The sequence below is a fragment of the Geospiza fortis genome, unplaced genomic scaffold, assembly GCF_000277835.1.
Source record: "Geospiza fortis unplaced genomic scaffold, GeoFor_1.0 C13651432, whole genome shotgun sequence".
Taxonomy (NCBI): Eukaryota; Metazoa; Chordata; class Aves; order Passeriformes; family Thraupidae; genus Geospiza; species Geospiza fortis.
Window position 1 is genome coordinate 1 of NW_005058517.1, and position 1,858 is coordinate 1,858.

The 1,858-nt window shown below is 42.5% G+C and overlaps 1 protein-coding gene across 1 annotated transcript; it reads right to left on the reverse strand.

Moving 5' to 3' along the window:
* Positions 1-129: 129 nt before the first annotated feature.
* On the reverse strand, positions 130-1,613 carry LOC115949408 (protocadherin gamma-A3-like; the record flags this gene model as incomplete). Its single annotated transcript, XM_031065924.1, has 3 exons — positions 130-278; positions 1,241-1,413; positions 1,515-1,613. Coding segments are annotated over 3 exons (421 nt in total), but the record flags the coding sequence as incomplete, so codon positions are not given.
* Between the last annotated feature and the right edge of the window lie 245 nt (positions 1,614-1,858).

Consider the following 1,858-nt stretch of genomic DNA (forward strand, 5'->3'; position numbering starts at 1 on the left):
TTTTTTTTTTGCTAGATTCAGTTTGATTGATGGCAGTTGGATTAATTTAAAATTTAAACGTTTGCAAGGGTTATGGTTGATGTGGGAAGAGACAAAAGGGTAAAAAAGATGGTAAAAAAGATGGTATACCACTTGAGGTAAGCTGAGGAACTCCATGGTCAGTGGCAACAACTGTCAGTGTCACAACTGTGTCAGCTGTGATGTGCTCCAGGTTATTGCTGAGGGTGATTTCTCCAGTGCCATTATTTATATGGAAATCATCAGAATGGTTCATGAGGCTGCGTAAGGAGCAATCAGGAGAGAATTCATATTAATGACCTTGGAAGTGCCATCTACTCAGTGCTACCTCTGCAAGGAGCACTCGACAGACAATATTTGCCTATTTATAAAGAACAGCTTTTAATTGCTGTCTTTAGCCTAAAATGTATTGGTCTTTTATTTCCAAGTAAGTCTTCCATGATGAAAATGTGCAGCATTCATGCCTTCAGTTCCCATTACACCCCAAGGCTTTGATGCTCCCACCAGGAGAAGGCAGATCCTGCACACTCAGCTGCATGTTCAGCAGTGGGAGAAGCCCAAGTGACATGCATCTGAAGACCTGCTAATTCCTGGCCTTCTATGACCTCTCACAGATAACTGGATTGCTCACAAGTGATGTGGTTTAGGTAGAATGCTATCTCATAGTTAAAAATAACCTCTTCCAAGGCAGTAGTTCTAAACATCCACAAGTTCACTGCTTGTTCATTTGTCCTTCTCAATCTATGCTTTTCATGTCAAGGTATCCTGGTATTTTCCATGATTTAGGGCTCACAGAAATATCTTTCTCCGCTGATTTTTCTATGCATAGTGCATTAAGGAAGTTATTATCTCTTCCTCCCAGCAAACAGAAGATATGTAAAAAGATTCAGAGATTCATTTACTTCCTACCCAGACATTCCAATGTGTTGTTCAGAATTTCAGAAACTGAACCAAACGTTGGAATTTCAGAGACTGAACCAAATCTTGGCTGTGGGTTTTTATTGCTAGCTTATCACTTGGTTGTGCCCTCTTATGACATAATCATGATTTGATAAGCTCTAAAACACCCAGTAATGGCTGTCCTTCTTCCTAAGTATAGAAACCATAACCGATTGTAGCACTTGTAAAATATTTATGAAGAGATCTTATCCTTCTCAAGGCCAATAAAAGTCCCTTTCTGTGTCTGTCACAGAAGTGTATTATTAACCTGACAGAAGAGTACCTGTATGAAATGACAGCGTTGTTCCCAAGGTCGGGGTCAGTGGCAGACACTGCCAGGACAGACTGTCCCTCCTTTGCTGCTGCCACAGGGATGCTGGCTGAGTACTGTGCCCTTGTGAACTGAGGGGGGTTGTCGTTCACATCCAACACCCTGATGCTGACGTGTGTGAAGTTCTGGGGTGTGGCAGGAGATAACCATGATTCAGAGAGTGCACAGACACGTAGGTGTACAAATAAAAGGCAACAATGATAAATCATAACCGGCTACTCCTTACCTGCCTCAGGGGCACTCCGTTATCAGATGCCAGCAGGAGCAGCTCATACTTGTCTTTACTTTCTCGGTCGACAGAGCCAGTAACCAAAATGGTTCCATCCTAGAGAAGGCAGGGGTTCAATGCACAGATCATTTGGAGAACTGTTGTGCACTGAATTCTCAGAAGGGATGAGGGATTGAAATAATCTATTCTCCTTTGGGCTAGTTCACATTCCAAGCAGCACCTGACCAGGAATGTCTTGTTTTAGGAATATCAACGTAGATTTGCAACCTACAGGGCACGTGCTGGTTGTGATGTGCACTAGAATGGTACTGCCTGCTCTTTTTTACCTGATGTATCTTACT